Below are 22,258 nucleotides of genomic sequence, written 5' to 3'. Positions count from 1 at the left end.
AAATAAACATGTATATATTATGAAATACATAGATAAACCCACCTGATGGGAGCAAGGGCAAAGGCGACAGACGATGCTCACAAGAAACCATCAAGTTCTTCATGGTTTGTCATCCACAGTTGATTCTCAGGTAGACCATCAGCTAGGGCTGGGCAATATATCAATATTATATCGATATCTTGATATGAAACTAGATATCATCTTAAGTGTTGGATATCGTAATATGGTAGGCCTAAATGTTGTCTTTTCCTTGTTTTAAAGACTGCTTTACAGTAAAGTGATGTAATTTTCTGAACTTACCAGATTGTTCTAGCTGTTCGATTATTTGCCTTTAACCACTAAGGTCATTATATCCACATTACTGATGATTATTTATCAACAATCTAATTGTGAAAATATTTTGTGAAGGCACCATTAGTCAATCCTATATCCGCAATATCGACATCGAGGTATTTGGTCAAGAATATCATATCTGGGGCGCCCTGGTAGCTCACCTGGTAGAGCGTGCGCCCCATGCATCAAGGCTCAGTCCTTACCACAGCGGCCCTGGGTTCGATTCCGACCTGCGGCCCTTTGCTGCATGTCTTTCCCCTCTCTCTCCCCCGTTTCCTTCCTGCAACTGTCCTATCAATTAAAAGCCAAAAAAAAACGAATATCATATCTGATTTTCTTCATATCGCTCAGCCCTACCATCAGCCAATAACCTATACGGCCATTGTTAGATGATGACCCATAATACTACATGTAGGCTTTCCTCACTATAAGATTGATTGTCTGCCAATATGGACGGGGGTCTACAATTCTTGGTTAAATGGCTCCACCTTGTGGAGAAATATACACACTGCACTTTCAAGCTTCCATAAGCTAGTTCTACCCATGGACTCAGCATACGTCTACTCGTACATGGGTCACCAACACGGTGCCCGCGGGCACCAGGTAGCCCCCAAGGACCACATGAGTAGCCCTCAGGCCTGTTCTAAAAATGAAAATTGAATATTGACTGTTTCCCACCTTGTTATGTCATTGTTGATAATTGTGAGAAATCATTAACGTGATCAGTGTCTTCACATAGATGAGTATCATTAATCATTAATAATCATATATAACTAAAGGCAAACTGAGCAAATTTGTTATTTCAGAAGAGTATATCAAACTGGTAGCCCTTCGTATGACTCAGTACCCATGAAGTAGCTCTCAGTTTCAAAAAGGTTGGTGACCCGTACACCACCAATTCAGGACCCGAACTGCATATCAGCGCCTTAACAGATATTTTTTGCTGCAGTCTTACTTTTCTTTAAATATTCTGCTGCAGCTTAACACATTCCAATGGGGCAATCATTTAAGCTTTCATAAACCCAAGATAAATCTAGTTCTTAAAGATAACCCTCTTTTATACAGTAAGGAAGCACAAAAGATAAGACATTCACAGTTTTGTTGATAAAAGGGGGTTACAAACCATGCTCTTTAAGCTTTTACAGAGTGTGTTGAAATAGGAATATGTGTAAAGTCAATAAGAAAGCATGTTTGGGGCCATTTTTGTAAAACATTAAGATATTTCAAAACTTAAAAAAATGGATTTGAGCATTTTTAAGCCCAGCACACAGCTGCAGTGTTCTTAGCTTCTTTGCTCTGCATGTGTATTAATGCTGGTAGACAACATTTCAATAAGGTTGGGGTTGAGAAAAATGTTCTTGTGAATCACTTTGTACGCTTGTTTAGGCATGCAACAGTCTATAGAAATAAAGCTATTCATAGATTTTCAACCTCAGATTCTTCAGGTCTTTGTCAACGACAGACTAAAAAGGTGAAAGGCACTTGGAGGTCTGGTTTGATGACATGCTTTAAGATTTTGTCTCAAAACACATTCAACTTGTAGTAAGACATTTTTTGTTAGAGTTCTTCTTCCTTTATGCACGGACATCATTTGTTAGCAGGACAGTGAATCCTACAAACAATGGTTTTGGTCTTCTGTGCAGCTATTTGGTCCTCCTTGTACACAGTGCTTCTTGACCTGCTATTCTAAGTCAACCTTTGAATTGAGGAAAAGTTAAGCAAGCAAGCAAGCAAACAAACATGTAAAATCAAATAGCTTTATTCAGTTTGTGAAAGTTGTAAAACTGGTGGTGTTCCATGTACTTGGATGGTACAACAATTTACACAACTCTGGCTAAGTCTTTATCTGTGTAACTGAAACATCGAATCACAACACTAATCAGGTTAAATGGAACACATGGCTTCTGAATATCTACACAGTGAAGGGAACAGAGATCGACGGTCCAACAATTGCACACAAATGTCTCAGATCACATTGAGTGACAAAAAAAAAAAAAACATCTTATTGAACGGTTTATCACCTGTACTAAATTAAAACAGCAGTACGTAGTTCAAGTTGCAATCAACAGAAGCAACAGATGTTACATCTTATGCACTTGGTCCTTTACAATATACTTTTTACTCTGGATGTGACATTGGCAACAAAAACATTGGTAACTAAAACCTCGGTTTAAAATATGTGAACAGGAAAAGGAAATAAAAGCTCGATTTAAAAAATTTTTAAGTGTCACATTTGCACACAAAAATGTAGTGGTGCTTGTAAGTATAAAACTCTGCTGAGGATGGCGGTGGTGTGGCGACAGGTCAAACGCACTCCAGTAGTTGCTAAAATAATGGCAGTTATGCATCAGGACCAAAATGTTTCTGAAGCTCTGAACAGAACTTGTGCTGCATTACAAGTCACCATCCCAGATTGGAGAATATAAAAACAAAGACTGACAACTGTGAGGTCAGTGTATCAGGAAGCATCAGCATGAAAGAAAACCACAAACGTGCCATTCCTCACATGAACTGTCTAATGATTTTACATTGAACACACACACACACTTTGCTATTAAATGCATGCAATATTTGCCCTGCGGCCTCAAGCAGAAAATTACTTCACACTATGTTCTGTGGCTGCACAATGTGGAGAAGCATATAGAAGGAAAAAAAATGAGGAAATCTTTCATTTTCTTAAAACATTTAACACCCAAGCACAAGTAATTTAAAATTGCAGGGTGCACAGTATAATGTGCCACACAACGGCTGAATCCTGGACCGCCATCTGGATGTCCATCTAGAATAGAAAAAAGTCCCATGAATGAAGAATTAAAGTTGTTTTGAAACATTTGTCTTATATTCAGATTCCAAAAAAATGTGGTTTATCGTCTTTTTACTGTTTCTGAGTAGAGTAAGTTTAATTTTAAGTTTCACGCACCTCTTTCAGCTTCTAATTAGAATTCCTTTGCCTCACATTCTTGTCTTTGTGATTTGCATTAGAATTGGTCTTCCTGAAAAACAGTGAAAACATGAGTTCTGTAAAAATAAAAACCAAAAAAAACAACCAAAGACTTAAGTGACAATCAAGATACGGAGCTGCTAACGATACTTACAGAGGAGCAGCTCCTGAGTCATCATCTGGACAGCAGCAAACGATCAATGAAGGAGGGCAAACAAAAAAACAGAAGTCAGTTGATAGCAGGAGGTTACATGTCTGTTACTGGTTTGAGCACCACATGCCACCCATCCTCCCCCACAGATGACGGTAGAAAATGTTAGAAAGCGACATCCTCTGCAACAGGATTCCAACTAGGTTATGATCAAATACCAACTGAATATGAGTTCAAGCATGCCCACCCGTTTCTGACAATGAATGACAAAGCTAAATCCTTAGCACATCATTTATCCAGCAATTCCCCACACACAATCATTGTTTGTGTTCTATAAAAGACACATTACTGAATGTCACTTAACAGACTACTGTATTGTCTCTTTAGTAAATCTTCAATAAGATTTAAACATTGCCATTTATGAATATCTTCGTACATTGTCCAGAAGTCACCCCTTAACATCAGGCTCATGCAATACAAGCAAAGGACACCAAAGACCTAGTGGCTGTATTAAGATAAGAAGAAGGAAACCTCTTTAAACAGGCAGAGCCAACTTACACCCTGGCATGTATAGTGGCAGTACTCACAAAGTGAGGCTCTCTCTGCTGCCAAATGGTCAATGAGACAAATGGGAATGATGTACTAACCTTGAGAAGAGGGTTGCCTGTCATTTATCATGCATAAAGTACAAGATGCAGAAGGCATGCAGACAGAATGCCGAAACCTCACTTTTCAACCTGTTCCAAGTTCATGTCAAACCATTACGTGTCTCATTTGACTCTTTCATTGGCTCAAACACGTGATTTTTAAAAAGGACCAGTAGAAAGTGCAAAGAAAATATTTTAAGCTTGCTCCGATTGCAGGGCCAGTGAAAGAGTGACCAAATCTTTGAGCGCATTCCTCTTAGAAGGGGCGACCAGGAAAGCAGTTCATTCAGACTCCCATAGCTTTTTCCACGCGGTCATTTCACCTCAACCACTTCAGTCTGACATGCAGTTTTGTCCACTTACCAAAATGCAAAATCAGCAGCGAACAGAGAAGTAAAAATGTAAATAATAAAAATAGTTTCTATCACAGAGCGTTGATACAAAAGGCGGAAGCTAACTCCTGATCTGTATTTTAAAATAATAAATAATAATAATAAATAATAATAATAAATAATAACAATAACAACAACAACAACAATACCAGAGACAATAAGGGTTCGTATTAAATGCATGCAACTACAGTCTATACATTCCCACCTTAAGAGCAATGCCTTAATAGCCTTCAACTTGCCACTGAGGGGCAGTAAATCTTCTCAACTCAGTTTAGTAAACGAGGCCTACAGTTTGATGCATTTTTGTCCTGTTGAAAGACTTCAAATTTTCTTTTAGCCACACATTATGACGGAGGATACAGAGTGCAGGTTGAGATATGGCCATATCTAACCTCCAAAACGTACAGTTCGGTAGCTAACTATTCATCATATGAGGGTATTTTATATAATAATTATTATTATATATATTATTATAATAATATAATAATATTTTATTAAAACTTGTGCACTTAATAAAACGGCAAAATGCCCAGTATGTTTTGGAATTCACCAACGGTTGTGGCCAATTGACAAATAAAATTCTCAGCTCCAAGTAGCCGTTCAGACCAAAAACAGCAGTCTTGCTTCAGGTATCGGTGAAAAGATTAAAAACTACATAGGAGGCCCAGTAACAGCATCAAGGGCACTTTATAGCACTAGAAGACAAGGCAACAGCAGTAAGTTATCACAGCTCTAATCACTTCATCCGTTTGGATTTTTGCAAGGTGAAACAGTAGAATGAGCCTATTCAGGTAACAAAGTCATGTGACCTTGCACTGGCAAACGGCAGAGTCTTGTTGGATGATCAACGTATTTGCCACTGACTCGCCCCCCCCCCCCCCCTTTTTGTTGTTGTTGCTCGAACCCCCTGACACTGTCAACACAGTGGTCTCATTGAAATGAATGACAAGGCAGTGTTTTATCCACAGTGCTAATGCCGGTCTGAACACTACCTGAAAATGTATGGAACATGTAGTGGTGGAGGCAGCATGGCGTACGTACCGTCGGTGATCTCATCAGGCTTTCTCCTCTTCTCATAGATGAAGATGATGGTCACCAGGATGATGACCTCGGCCACAATGCCAAGGAAGGGCCAGAGAGCAGCCAAGCGACTGCGGACACGCAGGTGGATCCTGTCACTGGCTGTGCCAAGTTCATTGGTTCCAGAGCAGACGTAGTCTCCAATGTCTTCTTCGATGTTCAGGTTCTCAATGACCAGCGTGGTCTTGTTAGGGGTGCTCTTTATCTCATATTTCTCGCTAGTGCCGTTGATGATAGGCTGAGGGTCATTTTTAAGCAACAAGTTAGTTATACAAAGAGCGATACAAATAGCAAGACAGGTGTGACCATTCTGCCTAATTTAATTTAACAATTGAGTACTGGACATACACCATTTGTAACTTGCAATCGCAAGATTTAAGGTGACTTAAATGTCAAGTCACCTAAATGTTAAGTTTAAGTTGGTTTAAAACTGTAGACCAAAAACATCCTGAATCCTTTTAAGAGAAATTATGAGCTTGAGAAACACATACGATTTGGGCGCCATCTTTCTCTTTGAACCAGGTCCAGTCAGTGGGCAATGGGTAGCTATTGCTCACACAGACCAGCACCCCTTTGTCCTTCTCGTTGCCATGCTCAGAGTGCTTGTAGGCAGCAACATGGGGAGGAGCTACAGCAAAAAGAGAAACAGATATTCAAATTAGAATATGAAAGTTTGTAGATTTAAATACATTTAAATAAATGACCTCCCATAAATCGTTTATCCTCGAGCTTGAGGCACCTTCCTGTAAGAATTCAAAACCAAGAAGTGATTGGAATGTTTCCAGAGCTACCTTCATAATAATGAAATATTGTTTTGAATCCCATGATCAATTCCTATTTTCTTTCTGTTTAAATTCATCATTGAACTGTCACCCTCTCGATTGTTCCCCTATCTGCTGCATGTGCGGATGACACCCAGTTTTCAGCGGCGTTTGGCACATAATCATTTTCCTTAAATGGTGAACTGCACAACAGCACAGAGAGCGAGATGATGGACGACCAGGACAGCCAAAGCAACACCTAATATATTAGCAGGGCTTACTCTTAATACACACACACCTAATTTATAACTATAAAAACACAACATTTGCAACCCATGTAAGTTAAAACCCCAATGTAAACATGGACATGAACTTAACATTAAAATGACCAATGAATACAACTTTTATCTGCGATATTCATTCATTAAACTTACTTTTGACTTCAATTGTCTGCTTCACCTCTGGATCGGTCAGGAACACACATTCGTACTTTCCACCAGAAGTGTGAGTGATTTTGTCCAAACTATGGAAAGAAAAAGAAATGAAGGATTCAAGACCTCTTTGCAACACTCATTAATGGAACTTGAATTTTCTCTGTTGACCTAGCAAATAGCAGGTGGTGACTTCTAACCAATTCCGCTGAAGCCACTTTAATGACAGAGATTAGTTTTCCACTTAGCTAAGTAGAGAATTCACAATAGAACCGTTTATGCACAAGAGCCAGGGGTAAAAATAAAGCTGCTTGTCCATGCAACAAATATTTCAATTTTTTCCCCTGGTAATCACAATCCCACTTGTGTTTGTCCCATACAGTTCTGCCTGCTCTCTAATGGGGAATTAAGGTCAGGGCAAGTGAGCACACTGCCAGGAGTGCTTATCCCCGCTACCAAGACTACCGGCAAAGCTGCACGACTGCACGGTCCATCTCTCTGCTAATCAAGAGCAGTGAACGCCTGAATGGTGCCCCTAGCTTTGCTGCTAATGGAGGAAAGGAGAATAGTGAGAGGGGGAGGGACGACAGACAAGCAGAAGACAAAGTGCAAGGGAGAGAATATTAGAGGATAAAGATAGATTTTGACTGTAGTAACAGAGCCAGAAAGGGACAGCATAAGAAACAGAGTGAAGCACTAGACCAGGGGTGTCAAACTCCTAGGCCACATACCCCTAATTTGATCTCGTTAGAAAAATTATGCTTAGAACGGTTTTTGCTTCAATTCCTTTGTTAAACCATTTGCATCCAATCTGCCATTTTAGTATTTCTGTTTTAGTATTTCTGTTACTCATGAAAGCTGAGTGACCTTGCAAAGAGCACAGGATGTATCCTGAGGGCAGAGCACACGTAGGAGATGCCAGGCCTGACGTGCATGTGGAGGAGATGCTGGGCATGACCAGAGACAATAAGAAAAGCTACTGATTGCATTAACCTTCTATGAACCGAATAGCTAACTTGACTCCCAACTCCTTTAAAAAGATTCTGTTGTGAACACATCTTCAGTCACTTTCTGTACTATGCTGCGAGTGCTGTGAAGTAAAAACTAACTTTTGAGAACAACTTCAGTGATTCTTGTCTATTCCTTGATAAATAATGATCCTAACAGATCTCAGGTGGGCCAGACCAGTAAACCACTCCAATAAGATCAGAAACTTTATCTGCCACAGAGTTTATTGTCAGCTTGATGTTGGAAAACGCAAGTTACTTCTGCTACGACAGCCTTCTAAGGCCATTGTAGGAAAAAAAAAAAATAATGTTACGGACCCGGGAGAGAGTGGTAATATTCTGAGAAAAAAAAAAAAAAAAAAAAGTCTAAGATTAAAGTTAGAAATTTACAGTAAAACAACTTTGATTTCTGAGATTAAACTGGTAAATTTGGAATTGGAATTAACTACTTCTCTGCAATTTTCACATTTTAAAAAGTCATCCAGTGGGCCTGATTGGACCCATTGGCAGGCCGGTTCGGTCCTACGGGCCGTATGTTTGACACCCTCGGACTAGAGCAAGCCATGCAATGCCAATATATCTCACTTTTAGATTAGATTCAACTTTTTTGTCATTGCACATGTCAAGTACAGAGCAACGAAATTAAGTTAATGTCTAACCAGAAGTGCTTAAGGAGTGATTAAATAACAAATGAAATAACATGTGCTACAGTATCAATAAATAACATATGCTACAGTATATACAGAGTGTAAGGTATGAATTATATCCAAGTATATTAGATATGTGTCTATACGAGTGACTATTACTACAGGTATGTACAGGCTATGACTATTGTAATACAGAATAATAAATAATTATACAATATGTACAGTAGTGCAAGAGGAATGATTTACAGAGCATTCCACCAAACGAGTCAATGGGAGAATAAGCTGTTTGGCATTGGCAGAGAAGATTTGGCAAATTTTTCATGGGCGCAACCCACTCAACGCTGCTGCTCATCCCACACATGCATGTTCCTTTCAAATGGGGCACCATTTGAAAGGGAACTAAACAGGCTTTCCAACGGTATAAGATTTATTGCCAAAAAGCATTGTTACCACAGAGAAATAATCTTAAAAATAACTAACTAAAATTTTATTTTAGTTAGTTTTACAGACATTATAGTTTTAGTTTAGTCATTGTTTTTGTAATGCCTCGTTTTTATTTCAGTTAACGACAATGTTTCTTCCCACCTAGTTTTCGTTATTTCGTTCGTTTCGTTAACGATTATAACCTTGGGTAGGACAGCTCTCACAAAGTTCAGGGCTCACTCTCAGCCAATGACAAAGCGCCTTTTAGTCACGTGTTTCACTCGGCGAGCGAGCGTGGTAGTTCGGAAAAACCAAATGGATACTGATAAAAACCCAGGTACTAGTGACGAGAATCAGCCAACCACTCAGTCTCAAACCGAACTCGTTCCGAAAAAAGGCACGGATTCGGTGGTGTGGAAGTATTTTAGATTCAAGCAAGACGACGAGGGTCAATCTGATGCGATTTGCAAGGTATGCTTTGCCCTCGTTGCAGCACCACAAATATTTACCAGCACCTCAAACGTCACCACAAAGTGCAATATGATGAAGCCGTACAAGGCAAGAGGTCCGAAAGACGTTTCAATTAACCTATTTAGAGCCATGTTCAGGGCATATTCAGCGCAGTGCGTTACACTTCTATTTTTGGTAACCTACTTGAATGGCCAGTTGAATGTTAATTCCATAAAAGGCAAGCAGTTAAAGGCAAGCAGTTAAAGAGTGTGCTAAGAAATCATCAGAAATGTTTGATACTGTACGTAAATTGGCAATTGACAAACTCCATTTCTCTAGAGACTGAAAGAGACTTTGTAAACTATAGTGTGTGGTCTAGACCTACTCTATCTGTAAAGTGTCTCGAGATAACTCTTGTTATGATTTGATAACATGAATAAAACCAAATTGGAAGGAAACATGTTGATGAAATCTGGGGAGTATTGTCTTTAGATTGGAGTGGTTAAAGTCATCAGCAACAATAAAGGCAGCCTCAGGGTGCGTTGTCTGCATTGACATATATAAAATGGACCAACAGATCCCGTTGCTCTGGACGGAGACCAGTGAAGGATATTAGAAGCACTTTTCCGGTGAGCGTTAATGCGCAGCCTCCAACTGAGAGAGATGACGTAAATGTGAGCAACCTGTCTGAAAGTTGTAAGTCTTCTGGTAGCTGTGCCAAGAGAAATCTCAATCATTCCCAATCTTGCAGAGACGGAGAGCGTAGGTATATGTAAAGAGATAACATAGGCACAGGCTAATTATTGCTAACTAAAATGCTAGTTAAAGTGCCCATATTATGGAAAAAAAAAAAAAAAAAAATCACTTTTTCTGGGATTTGGGGTGTTATGTTGTGTCTCTGGTGCTTCCACACACATACAAACTTTGAAAAAAAATCCACCCATGCTGTTTAGAGTGAGATACGGTTTCTGAATGTGTCCTGCCTTCAGTCTCTGGGTGAGCTGTTCAAAATCGGCACGGCTTTCTACGTCACAAGCCGAAACGAGCAGGCTAACCGCAACCATTAGCTCGTAGCGTTAGCATGCTAACGCTAGCATGCTACCTCATTCTCAATAGCAAAGCACTGCTACAACACACACAAGTTCACCATAATCTACAAAAGAAATACTTACATGTGCGCCCTCATTTAGAAGTCACCCAGCCAATCCTGCCTTGTAACGGACCGAAGTTGTAGAAACAGCCTTTCTTTTACTGTCTATGGAGCTAGCTAGCTGACATGATCTACATCTGAGCTACTGGGCATGTGCAAGTGCAATCAAAGATAGTACAGAAGAAGAAGAAGAAGAAGAAAAGAGGTCTCACTCTGTAGCTAAAACAGAGACCAGGTGAAAAGAGGATCTGCAGCAGTGAGAAAGAGCGGTGCAGTACAACAAAAAGATGGTGTTTTTTGAAAATTAAACCATGTAAACCTATTCTGGTACAACCTTAAAATACAATTATGAACCTGAAAATGAGCATAATATTGCTGCTTTAACATTAGTAATTAAACGTAAGAGTTTGTGCACCAAGCTGTGTTTGTATAAATGCACACACCTCCGCCCCTGGTCTCACCGGAGCCATCTGCAGTCCTGTCTGCACGGTGAATGTGACGTCCTGCTAACTCAATAGCATTGTTGGAAAACGGCTATTTAACCATGTCTCTGTAAAGATCATGACGTTTGAGTCCATAATCCGTTTACTGTTGGTGATGCAGAGTCGTAGTTCGTCCATTTTATTCGCCAGAGACCGGACATTAGCGAGGAAAATGCCGGCTAAAGGGAGCTGATGCGGTGTTAGCTTTAGCTTAGCTCGTAGCCCTCCGCGCTTACCCTGCTTTTGTTTACGGTCTCGACGCTGTCTGCGAGCACTTCCGCCCGGCCGGGAAGAGTGAGTAGCCTCCGTTGTTCTGGAGATCTCCGGGATAAGCTGGAGATCGACGATAAAACTGTTGGAAGTTCTGTAATCCAATGTCCAAGAGCTCCTGTCTGCTGTAGGATGTTAAAGCAGTGCTGCCTTGAATGAACAGTCCAGTGAGGAGCAGATAAAACACCGCTAATTTGCCAAATCTGGAGAGACATTGAGCCTTGCGTTGTTCACGCCCCGCCATCTTGGTTATTTTAGGCTGAGAAATGGCTAAATGTCTTCTAAATAATCTGTACCACGTCTGAAAGTGTCAAAAGCCAGCTAGGCTTGCCATTTTCTTGTATGGTTCATTTACTCAGTACTGCTAATCAGGGTTGTGCAAAACAAACGGGCCTCTCAGGGGAAAAAAGCAATTCTTCTGCTTTACGAGCTAGTGGGAAACAGCATATATACACAAACAGATTCAGGACAAAGGGAATTTACATTGCTATCAGAGGAGGATCGCTTTTATTACGCCATAGTAACTGCAGGGAAGATCTGCCCATATGGCCCACTTGGGTAGATGTAGCTACTTACCGGAGGACTGTGTAGGGAGTGGCAGCAACGGACTTGGAAGTTTCAATGAGTTTGCCATTGTGCGTCCAGTGGGAGCCCTTGATGGTAAGGCTGAACTGCAGTGTCAAGTTGCAGCTAAGGACGGCTGAGGTCTGGTTGGTGACTTCAGAAGGTTCAGTAATGATGTTTGGGTCTTAAGGTAAACAGAGAGGGAAAAATAAATTATTCATCCTTTTCTAAAATGGCAGCTTTGCAGGTTGAGACATCAATGGTGCCCTACAAAAGGCAAAACCCAGCAACTACATATTTGTTTAAAATTGAGTTTTAACCTGTATCAGACTTTGACATCCGTTTTGCTATATAAAAAGATATGCCATAGAAATGTGTTAATCCCTTTTTAGATTTGCAGTAACTGACCTAAAAACCAAGCCAAAACACAGTATTTGCACTTTGGTGTGTAGTTACTGCACTCTGCCTTTGTAGGACCGAATTACTTGTCTTAGTACCCTTATACTTCATTACTGCCGTTAAGATATTGCCTTGAAATGTATCATTATTACTGGGTGCATCGTTTTTAAGATATAGTTTTAATTTACATTTTGGCTCTGAACACTCAACAGTTGTCTTTACAGAAATTAATGATATGATACAAAAGTTAATAGGGTAAACTGTACATGACAGCCCTATGCACACACTCATTGATGAGTAAAGAAATAAATGGGAGGCGGCCGGAGCTAATCATGGGCCTTGGCCACTAAACAAACGCTGCCACTTTCAAAGTTTACAGACAGCCTCAATACGGTTATCAGGCTCCATTTTTGACATTGGGTTTAAATCCAAAATATTGCCCACGTGTAATATAGATTACAATTTTGGTGAGATGACAATTGTTGAGTGTGAAGTGGTCAAGCAGAAATCAAAACAATTACCAACTAATTCCATGGCAAAATCCTTCAACTTACCAAGTTTAAGAAGGAAAACAAATCCATTCTCATACATTAAACAAAGAAAACACAAGTACACGTTCTGAACAAAAACACAGACCTTTCTAAGAAAGGGGGAAAGAGATCCCCATAATGGGGCGATCTGTCCCACCAACAGTAGAATGGAGGGAAGAATAGGAGTTACTGGAAATCTAGTGGATACAGTAGTCTACAACAAGGTCATGGGGAAAAGCTCTTCGAATACAAGCAGAAGAAGCAACAACAACAGGGGGATGAAATATTATTGGCAGTATCGCTGCCAATCACATGATAAAATGTTGAAAATTACATAATTTTGCTTCAACTGGGTGAAGAAACGGACAAATTCTTCAAAAGTGACAAAAGATAATACTGACCACAAGGCAGAAAGATACCCCATGGCTGAGAATCCATTTTAATAATTAAGTTACCATCTTCTGTCAGCCTACAGTTCAGTAGGCCGTAAGTCACAGGAATGGTCTACAAGCATAAACAAAAAGGAGCACTGCTAATGTTAGTATTATTTAGGGAAACAGGTAACGCCTAATTTGAAGGGGTGTGCATAAGACTGACATGACACCTGTCATGAACATGGAGTCTTTATAAATGTTTGACTGTTGTCATTAAGTGTCATTTGGTACTTTATGACACTTTTAACACAATGTTAGCATTGTTGGAGATGTTTGTGTTATGCAAGTGTGGCGGCCTCGCCCTGGCCGTACTTTGCACGCCTTCAGGTACCGAGCTCTCGAGGTACAGCTATGTCAGTAAATTCGCGTATACGAATAATTCCCTTGACGTCAAGTAAAGTGGAACCATTTGGACTTTACATTTAGATGTCATAAATGTCTGTGACCCGAATGAGTCGATATTCACGTTTTAGGGCACCATTACTTGGTCAGCCATTTTTTTTCTATATTGTCCAAATTGTAATTCAAATTTGTGAAATACATTTTAGGGCACTAAATGTTTCCCACAATGCACTGTAATAGCTAGTGAATATCAATGCTCACTACAATATTAAAACTATACCACAATGCATTGTGAAATTCAATCACACAGCAAACAAGTGATGTTAATTCATGAACATTAATACAGCTCACAAATGAAATAATTTTGTAGGTAAGAGATGTGAAATAGCTAAATGTGTGTTAACTGGCTCTTGTTGGATGGTTGTTTTGTAAGAATAAGGAAATCTGAAACTATTATAGGAGAACTTAGCTTCCACTTGCTGCCATAGCCACGGTAGTGGATGTAGTAGCAGGCTACTGAAGTGATTTACTGAGATAGCTTTAGGCTACTTGTTGCTAAAGTAACTGATAACTGTTGCTAACTGTAGTTAGCCACTTTTAAAGTTGTCTAACTGGCCTTTTAACATTCATGACATCTACATGGCAAGGCCACATCGTTCACTTTACTTAAGGTCAAGGAAAACAGTAATGACAGTTATAATGATCTCATGACAGCCAATGTCAAAACCAACCACTTATGACCGTTTAATGTCATGTTAACACAAAGTTAAATAGTTTTTGTAAATTTGATAATTAGGCCTGCTATGACATATTTACGAGGTTACGTTAATGTCAAGTTGTCATAACATAGACGGACCGTTTATATTGTCTTGGTTAACGTCAACTTGTCATAACAATAATGGCAACTTTGCAAGTGTCATAATTTACGACACTTAATGACAACAGTCATAACCATTCATAAAACTCCTTCATGTTCTTATGACTGTTTCTTATGCACAGCCCTTTAAATAAAGTGTTACGGGAAAATGCTAGCAAAGTAAATATCTACCAAGAAGCAGTACTAATCAAGAAATCTGACACCCCTTTGGTTTTAAATTATTGATATGCAATAATTTTGCTGGAAGAGCCATTTGCAAATTTCCAACCTTATGACCAGTATTATATCTAAGAAAACATAGTGGAACCTAAGCCTTGAAACAGGGGGGAGGAAAAAGGCATCAGATTGAAGACATTTTCTGTATCAGGTAAACAGGACAGGGGAGCGGCCCAGCCACGCTTTATGACTAGGCTTCGGATTCAACTACAGGACAACTTTGGAGCTTTTGAGGAGAGGAGAGGGAGAGCGTATACTGGGTGAAGCAGGATGGAGAGGGTATTGGACCGGGAAGCATGGGAGTTGAGTGTAACTGGAGCTGAATGTCCAGGACTTCACTAATGAGGAGATGACAGCCAAGCTACTTTGACCGGAGTCTCCTCATGCTTCTTCGGCCACTCACTTTCGATGACAATAATGTTTGCCTGCGAGCGGATCCACTTGATTTTTGGCGTCTTCTTCAGTTCATTGCGGTCAGGGTCGTTGGAAGCGCGGCACTCATATGTGCCCGAGTCGTTGAAGGTGAGGCTTGTGAGGTGAATGGTGCTAGTGGCGTGCGCTATATATGTGGCATTTATTTGCACACGGTCATCCCGTGCCCCATCAGAGAGCTGGGTGAAGGTCTCGTTGGGCTCTTCACCCTCTATAAACCACCACTGCACCTCAGGGATGGGGTTACCTATCACCTCACAATGCAGCTCTGCGCTGTCACTGATCAGCTTCATCTGAGACAGGGGAGACTTGATAAAGCCCGCTGAGCACCGTTTACAGTCCGCCCAGCAAACAGAGATTTCAAGAATGTTTTGAATATGTTGGGTTCAAAGCAAGCCAGGTGATTTCATGGATTGGTGATAAAAAGGCCGTGATGGAAGAAAGACAAGCAAATAGGAAAAAAGAAAGAAAAAGAAAGAAAGTTAAAACACAAATTAAATGAAAATATGAAAGTATGCACACAGAAAATGGATCAGAGCTACATTTTCACCAAATTATTTTGGGAAATATTTATTCCTGGTACTCTGACCCATCTAGACGAAAATAAAATCATAAAACGGCAATAAGGGATGACCCGAGCTGATCTGAGAGGGCCGCAAGCTTCATGAAGGCTATAATGTTTCATATTTGTTCAACCTGTTATAATTATTTTGGAGGCTGCAATTTGTGTTGCAGTTGAGTTGTACTACACTTGGGAGGTATTTCTAATATTTTGTCCATTTATATCGTACCAAGTACATTTACATGCACACCAATATTCCATTATCATTCCTCATATGACAATATTCCGAAACATGATATTCCGCTATTATTCGGGTTTTAGAGGCATTATTTGGACATGTACACAGCGCATTCGGAATATGCGTCTCAATCATAGACAGTATACAATAATGGACCAACAGATCCCGTTACTCTGGACGGAGACCAGTGAAGGATATTAGAAGCACTTTTCCGGTGATGGCTGAGCGTTACTGCGCAGCCTCCAACAGAGAGAGACGACGTAAATGTGACGTGAGCAACCTGTCTGAAAGTTGTAAGTCTTCTGGTAGCTGTTCCAAGACAAATCTCAATCATTCCCAATCTTGCAGCGACGGAGAGCGTAGGTATATGGAAGGAGATAACATAGGCACAGGCTAATTATTGCTAACTAAAATGCTAGTTAACATTAGTAATTCAACTTAAAACAGCTAATGTAAGTTGAAACTGCCTGCAAGCTTCTCCTGTACTGTACGGTAATTCCTCTACTATGCGACAGTAAGTCCCGTGGTTATGACACAATCGTTAGCCTATTTTTATAAAAACGTCTGCTACGGAGCCATAACGTGAGGTACAAGGTAATGGAGACTTTTATACATTGTGTTTCTTTAGAAATAAACAATGGACAAATAAAGTCTTTAAACGCTTCAGATGTAAAGTTATTCTCTGTCAAAGTGACGTCAAAATGAATGGCAGTCAATGGAATGCTAACGTTGGGTGATCGCTTTGTAGCATCAAAATGGCTACATGTAAAAACGGGAATATTAGTGGAATACTCCCTTTCATTAGCCATGTAAACAGCTTAGTTGGAATATCGTCTTTTTCGGAATTAGGGCAAAAACCGGAATATTATGAGCATGTAAACGTACTGAATGAGAGTAGACTACTAGGTTTGAATGAGCCTCTCTGTGATACGCTGAATCTATCAATGGTGGACTTGTATGTCAATTTTCCATTTACCACATGAAGAGCCTTTATATGAGTGTGTGTTCCATTTAAAGTCTGTAAAGACCTCCTCAATAATGAATATTGGGACTGCGGGCAAAACAGCTTGATCAAGACATCCCTAAAAAGGCAGTTAAAGCAAAAGATAAAGAAAAAAAAACATCAAAAGCATCCAATAGCAATGTGCAATGAATGGAACAGAACATGAAGAGAAAAGCAGATGAGCTTGAAATGAAAAACAATTTCATGTAATAAAAATTAAAAATCCATGAAAGCCTAAGGACATGCAAGCATTTTGGGCTGGTGCCTTTTCTCTGGTGTGCCTTGTGTCACCCGACAGTGGTTGGCAGGGTGTTAATCTAGGCCAACACAGCCTATTTTTCACAACATTATGCCAATGATTTCATGCAGGCTACACGACAATGTAGGATCAATGTAGCTACATGGAAAATCAACACAGTCAGTACCCACCGGGTGATGCATTCACATGGGAATAACATTACAAAAAAACATTTTTTTTTCACTGTTGCACAATTGACTGTACCAAGCAGATTTAGAAAATAATATATGTATTGTTTTGAATAAAGTGTGCTGGTCAGTTTGATTAGGCTGCTTGAGTGTGTATGGGTGCCTGTGTCTGGGCCCTTATTTTCTGCCTACACTTCATTAAGGCTCACAAACCACTGAGTGACCGTTAGGTCTCATACAACGTCCCTTTCTGATGGATTTACTTCTTCAGGTATTTGTTTCCTCCCCTGCTCTCCACATTCACAGCAGGCAGGGGGACTTGTTTGGCCACTCAGTGGTGGCCGGGGGGGGAGGATTATACACTAAGGTGGGTCCAGGGAAGAATAACATTCTCACACTACAGGCCAAAGCACGGCCAGCTTGTTTCCCTCCTATCCGAAAAATCCTAAAACTAACAAAGCCGGGGCTGGGCTCAGGGTATACCTAGTACCAATAAGAAAATAACACAAACGAATATCGAGTTCATCCTCGAGATCTAACTGTAAACTCGCTTTTTTTTTTTTTTTTTTTTTAAAAACATGCACATCCTTTTTCTACATTCCCTGATGAACATATACTTCATTTTGTGTTGGAGAAGTTACATTTCCAAAACACAAATCAAAACTGTCAGCAGATATTAATTAGTGACAAAACAAAATAAGCAGACTTGTGAATGTGTACATGACAGCCCTTGTGAACAACATGTATATCATGTAACCTTTCTAGCTTAGTGGCTTCCACCACCGCTGCCAACAGGTCACCTTCGTAGCACATGCTGAATGGAAGTTCAAAATTAAATATAGTCCTGACTGTGAATAGATGTCAAGCACATGGATCTTGACAGTGTAATTTACTGCCTTTAGACCTCTGCTCTTTAACACGAGAACTAACTAACTCTTTCAGAGAACAACTTCCATAGTTGATATTCATGTTGTTGTTTAGATATGGTCAACAACAAGCTAAATGCCTGAACAATGTAGGGCTGCAACTAGCCATTATTTTCATTGTCGATTGATCTGTCAATTATTTTCTCGATTAGTTGTTTGGTCTATGAAATGTCAGAAAATGGTGAAAAATGCCGATCAGCGTTTTCCAAAGCCCCAGGTGATGGCCTCAAATGTCTTTTTGTCCACAACTCAAAAGATATTCTGTTTACTGTCATAGAGAAGTGAAGAAACTAGAAAACACATTTAAGAAGCTGGAACCTGAGAATTAATTCCATAAAAAAAAAAGAAAAAAAAAAAGGAATCAAATCAATCAAAATAGTTGCTGATTAGTTGGCGATTAATAATTAAACAGTTGACAACTAATTGATTAATCTTTGCAGCTCTAGAACAATGTACAAAAAAAGCCTGTAAATCTATAATTTTACCATACAGGATATACAGATTCAATATTGAATGTAATACAGAGATAACATAAGATGTGTTAAGCACAAAAAAGTAGAGGAGCAAATAAACCCAAACTAAGGGGATCCATGCTCTATCTTCATAGAGAATTCATTTTTCATTCAACCAGCTAGGTGAATAAAATCAGCTTGGAAAAGGTGTTTACTGAGCCTTTTGAAAAGACAAAGGGTATAGGCAAAATACTAAAACATGTAATCATCAGGCCTCTTAACACTTCAGTAAAAGTATAGTGACATGTTCAACAGGAAGAGCTAGTACAATGTAACGTCATTTCCAATAGAAGATGGATGCCAATGGTTCTTACATGATGACACGTATGGAAACAGACACACGGTTTAAAGAGGCCATTTCAAGCTTTCATTGTAGCCCTGTATTTTTTGGTAAACGGTCACTGTTTGAAAATACACCAATTCCGAGGAGGGGGCAAAAATACTTGTCACTTTCAGCCCACATAAATCCACTGGATGTGACCAGTCTATGTAAAGTACAATTATCAAGTAGCCCACTGTCACCACTGTAAGAAAATGTCAACTCCCACCCCATACACACAACAACCTGTCACTGCAACTGCTTAGACTGCAGGCTTTTATAATAACCATAAAACAAACACTAGAAGATAATTTAAGTGAGAGTAGGTTTAGCAGCTGGGATCTCAAAATGGTGGTCAATCACAAAAAATGTGTTTGTATGCATCCCCCATTCATTACCAGATTACTGGGATTAAAAATCCAGTACTTAAAATATGTGACAAAAACTGACTTTGTTCACACACAAGTAGCCTTATCAACCCACCTACCTAATAACACCCACTTTTCATGCCAAAGTTAAGCTAGAGAAGAAGCTGAACCTCTACTCCTGATCTACTCCAGAGCAGTTATTACCAAAGCAGGAAACATCGAGGGGCATGAGGGCTCCTTTTATTTAGTTTGACGCACATGCAGACCACATCCACAAACTCTGTCTGGTTGCTGCTATCGACTCTTTGCAATTTCAAAGTCACCCAGTTTTGCCCATGCTTTAGGAAACCATGCTAAATAAAGCATACATTTTACTTTCAAAGCCCATAGTTTTACAACAAATGATGTCAAGTCACGTACTTGCCCATCTCTCTCTACTGCCTTGTGATGACGAAACACAGAGAGGAAAATGACTCAGTTTGGATATTTCTAAAGCGTACTGAAATGATTGAGTAACTCTTTCAGTGGTATAACTCAATAGAGAAGAAAGCTCAAAGCAACATTATTCAATGTAAGTACGTAAAAGGCATGGTCATGAAAACACACAAGACATCAAAATCCTGGCATGACTGAGTACAGTGACAACTGAACCAGTCCTCTTCTTATACATTTAGTGTAATGTGTTGACTATCTCTATACTTTAAGACTTAGAAGCTCATTTGAATGATCTTTCTTAGACAATAAGTATATGGTAGCTTTATTATAAAAAACTGCCGCCATTGGTATTGCTCACAGAGACAAAATAAGCAATTATCCCTATTTGCTCCCACCTACTTCCTAGGGTCATTTAAGTTTGTTGTTTTTCCCCTACACGAGTCTTCACTAAAAATAATGCCTGTCCTTATTTGAGTTATTTGCCGTAAAAATTGTCACCCCAATGCTGACACACATGTCAAGTGACACATCCAACAGATTATTGACAGCGTTCTGCCAGGGAACATCACTGCCTGGACCACAAGGCCCTACAAAGGAGTTGTTTGTTTGGCTGAACACACAATAAGCTGTGTCCTACCCTGCTGCCTAAAGGACATTTACACCAGGCACTGCAATAAAAAGGCTAGGAGAATCATTAAAAGATCCAAACCACCTGGGTAACAGCCTTTTCTCCCTGTTTAGGTCAGTAAGAAGGTACCTTATACACCAGGCCAGCACTGAGAGGCTCAGGAGGAGCTTCTACACTCAGGACACTAGCTAGATTCCTAATAAGGACATTGCCTGAAACTGCTCCCACTCCGCCGACCATCATAAACATCATTTATTATTGACACTGTTTTTAAAAGTATAAATTGAAGCAACTGATTACATTCCACTGATTTTTTTGCGTTCACTTGACAAATACATTGATTTATTATGATCACTGTAACCAAGCAAAGAGCTGTGTATGAATGAAATATAGTATAGTATCGAGTAACATTAATCAATGGCGACCCAGGTCGATCAACTGGTAGGAAGCAGAAGGGCTAGTGGCAGGTAATTTAATGACCATCAATACGACGAGGCCATCTACCCTTTAATATCAAACGTACTGCAACAGAAAATGGAGGAAGGCTCAAAATATTGTATTGTGGCATGTGATACGCATCACGGCGTTTTGGCCTACTGGCTCAAAAGTCAACTAACGACCGCCTAACCAGAACAAGCCTCCAACTAGCTATGCTAACGTTTAGTGGGGGGGGGAGGTCAACTCTAACAGGCTCCATTTCCTAAAAGGCGGTGCGGCCTAGATTTACCAAAGACTAATATTTTACGCTTTAACGTTAGCTGAAAACGAAGACGGCAGTTAACGTTAATTACTATCTAACGGATAGCAACCCTTTGTAACGTTATGAACCTTTTCTATGGTTACGCAACTAACGTTACGAGGTCACAAAAGCAAACGTTTCTGAACCACCATAGCTTTTCAATTAACAATTGTTAGCTCATGTGACCGATTACATTCGCTTACGATTGGCAAATACACAAACCCCTTTCTGTGAAAATGGGACACACGAAGAAAAAGATAACGTTTCGTTACAGCTAACTGCTGTTACGAAACCGCAGGTTAATTGTTCGAAAAGATTTTGCAAATGTAAATTTGTGTCGCTAGCAGTAACACTGCAGCTAACGCTAATATGTGACTGTTTCTTACTAACTCTGGATTCATTTTGTAATAACGGTAGCTGCAAAAATATATTCGACATAAAAAACAACTGTCATAACCCTAGCAAAACAGGAATCGGAATAAACATTTGTAATGTTCGTAGTCAGGGCAAAGTCTAGCTACATATTCAACCAACATGGCTGACACACAATTCTTACCTGTGGACGCATTGGCTCGCAAACAGCTCAAAAGCAGGGCACTGACAGCCCACAGCAACTTCATTGTTGATAATTTAGTATTTACTAAATCGTCGAATAAAGGCAATGTTACTTAAGACGGGCTGAATCTTCTTCTCTTTCTTCTGAACTTCCAGCTAGATGTAACGTTTCAGTCGCCTGAGTCGCGGCGATGTAGTTGGTCGTCTTCGAGTTGCACCTCACGTACACCCTGATCATCACGTAAATATGACGTGTTGTTTAGAGGCGTGGTCACGTCAAATAAAGCCATTTGACTTTATTTAATGATTCTTACGTAACTTGGCAAAACCCAGACTCTAATTAATATCTTTAATGTAAAACAAACCAACAAAAAATAATAGTTGTGATATTTGCCATACACACGGATAATTACTGTTTTAAGGAAGTTACATGTTTTGAGGGCTATTGTCTCATAAAATAATAACGTCACTGTTTTAGAAAGAAACATTTCTAACACCTACGCACAGACTAACATGCATGTCAGCCATCTCAATATAGTGTCTAAAGGAAAGTCACCCAGATGTTTGTGTATGTTAGAGCAAAATCTG

The 22,258-nt window shown here is 39.7% G+C and overlaps 1 protein-coding gene across 2 annotated transcripts; it reads right to left on the bottom strand.

The window, feature by feature from the left end:
• Positions 1-2,076: 2,076 nt before the first annotated feature.
• On the bottom strand, positions 2,077-21,924 carry bsg (basigin). Of its 2 annotated transcripts, none has more exons than XM_031318083.2 (9): positions 21,672-21,924; positions 14,931-15,281; positions 11,742-11,913; positions 6,740-6,828; positions 6,036-6,172; positions 5,506-5,782; positions 3,429-3,453; positions 3,254-3,326; positions 2,077-3,112 (listed from the first exon to the last, which is right to left on the bottom strand). In XM_031318083.2, the coding sequence occupies exons 1-8, from the start codon at positions 21,733-21,735 to the stop codon at positions 3,266-3,268; spliced, it is 1,176 nt and encodes a 391-aa protein (XP_031173943.1). In that variant the 5' UTR covers positions 21,736-21,924; the 3' UTR covers positions 2,077-3,112; positions 3,254-3,265. The 2 variants fall into 2 exon arrangements, with proteins under 2 accessions (XP_031173943.1, XP_031173944.1); XM_031318084.2 differs by having other exon boundaries at positions 3,429-3,441.
• Between the last annotated feature and the right edge of the window lie 334 nt (positions 21,925-22,258).

This window comes from Sander lucioperca, chromosome 11 (assembly GCF_008315115.2).
Source record: "Sander lucioperca isolate FBNREF2018 chromosome 11, SLUC_FBN_1.2, whole genome shotgun sequence".
NCBI classification, from domain to species: Eukaryota; Metazoa; Chordata; class Actinopteri; order Perciformes; family Percidae; genus Sander; species Sander lucioperca.
This window is presented reverse-complemented; position numbering and strand designations above follow the sequence as displayed.

Coding starts and splice junctions, on each gene's coding strand:
- bsg (XM_031318083.2), bottom strand. CDS start 21,735: ATGAAGTTGCTGTGGGCTGTCAGTGCCCTGCTTTTGAGCTGTTTGCGA. Junction 15,282..21,671: donor GCGAGCCAATGCGTCCACAG/GTAAGAATTGTG, acceptor AACGGTGCTCAG/CGGGCTTTATCAAGTCTCCC. Junction 3,327..3,428: donor GACTCAGGAGCTGCTCCTCT/GTAAGTATCGTT, acceptor ACTGTTTTTCAG/GAAGACCAATTCTAATGCAA.